This window comes from Penaeus monodon, chromosome 22, assembly GCF_015228065.2.
Source record: "Penaeus monodon isolate SGIC_2016 chromosome 22, NSTDA_Pmon_1, whole genome shotgun sequence".
Classification (NCBI taxonomy): Eukaryota; Metazoa; Arthropoda; class Malacostraca; order Decapoda; family Penaeidae; genus Penaeus; species Penaeus monodon.
In genome coordinates, this window is record NC_051407.1 from 19,985,986 (window position 1) to 19,986,697 (window position 712).

At 40.2% G+C, this 712-nt stretch overlaps 1 protein-coding gene across 1 annotated transcript in view; it reads left to right on the top strand.

Annotated features, from left to right (window-relative positions):
• Positions 1-712, top strand: part of LOC119586980 — a gene marked incomplete in the record, with an annotated part of 81,895 nt that continues 81,183 nt past the window's right edge. Inside the window, 1 exon segment of the mRNA XM_037935722.1 lies at positions 1-271. Coding sequence (XP_037791650.1) covers positions 229-271 — 43 coding nt within the window.

Below are 712 nucleotides of genomic sequence, written 5' to 3' on the forward strand. Positions count from 1 at the left end.
GACCTCCACTTGCCAGTAACTGCCGGGCACTGAGGGCGACGGTTGGTGCGGTCCTGGTGCGCGTTGCTTACTCTGCGTTTTCGCGTCCAGCTTGCACTCCATATTCTAAAGTGTAGTTTTCATCTCTTTTTGGATTATTTTATCTCTATTTCGCATACATAAACATATTTGCAGTTGCGTTGGTCGTGAAGCGTGGGAGTTGAACAATATTATGAACACCCGGAGATAATGAACAGCCTAGGATTATGGATAGTCGCCTTCCTGATAGCAGGTAAGCAAATTGTATCTAACTCAACTTTCTTGAATCCTTATTATTTACCATTATCTATTACCAAGTAAATAAATGTTACATCACAGACACAATAAGACCTGAACATACCTGTTATACCTTATGATTAATTTTATCACGAGTTAGCAAAATTTTCGGTGTTATTGGAAATGACGCCTAACACCTTAAATATAGAATCTGAGCTTAACAAGAAGTAGAACACATCATTCTATGAATGTTTTCTTCTATATAATTTTCGCAAATTCATCACCACGTGACAATAAAAGCTAGAAGAAGAAGAAGGCCTAGAGGAAGGCTGTTAACCCCCCAAAAGAGGGTTTTAGGGGTCGAGGCGAGTGGATAAATTGTGCTCTTCCGTGTATTGCCGATATTTCTCGATATTTCCCCCTCCAAAAAAATCCCCCGATATGTATCATGCTCTCC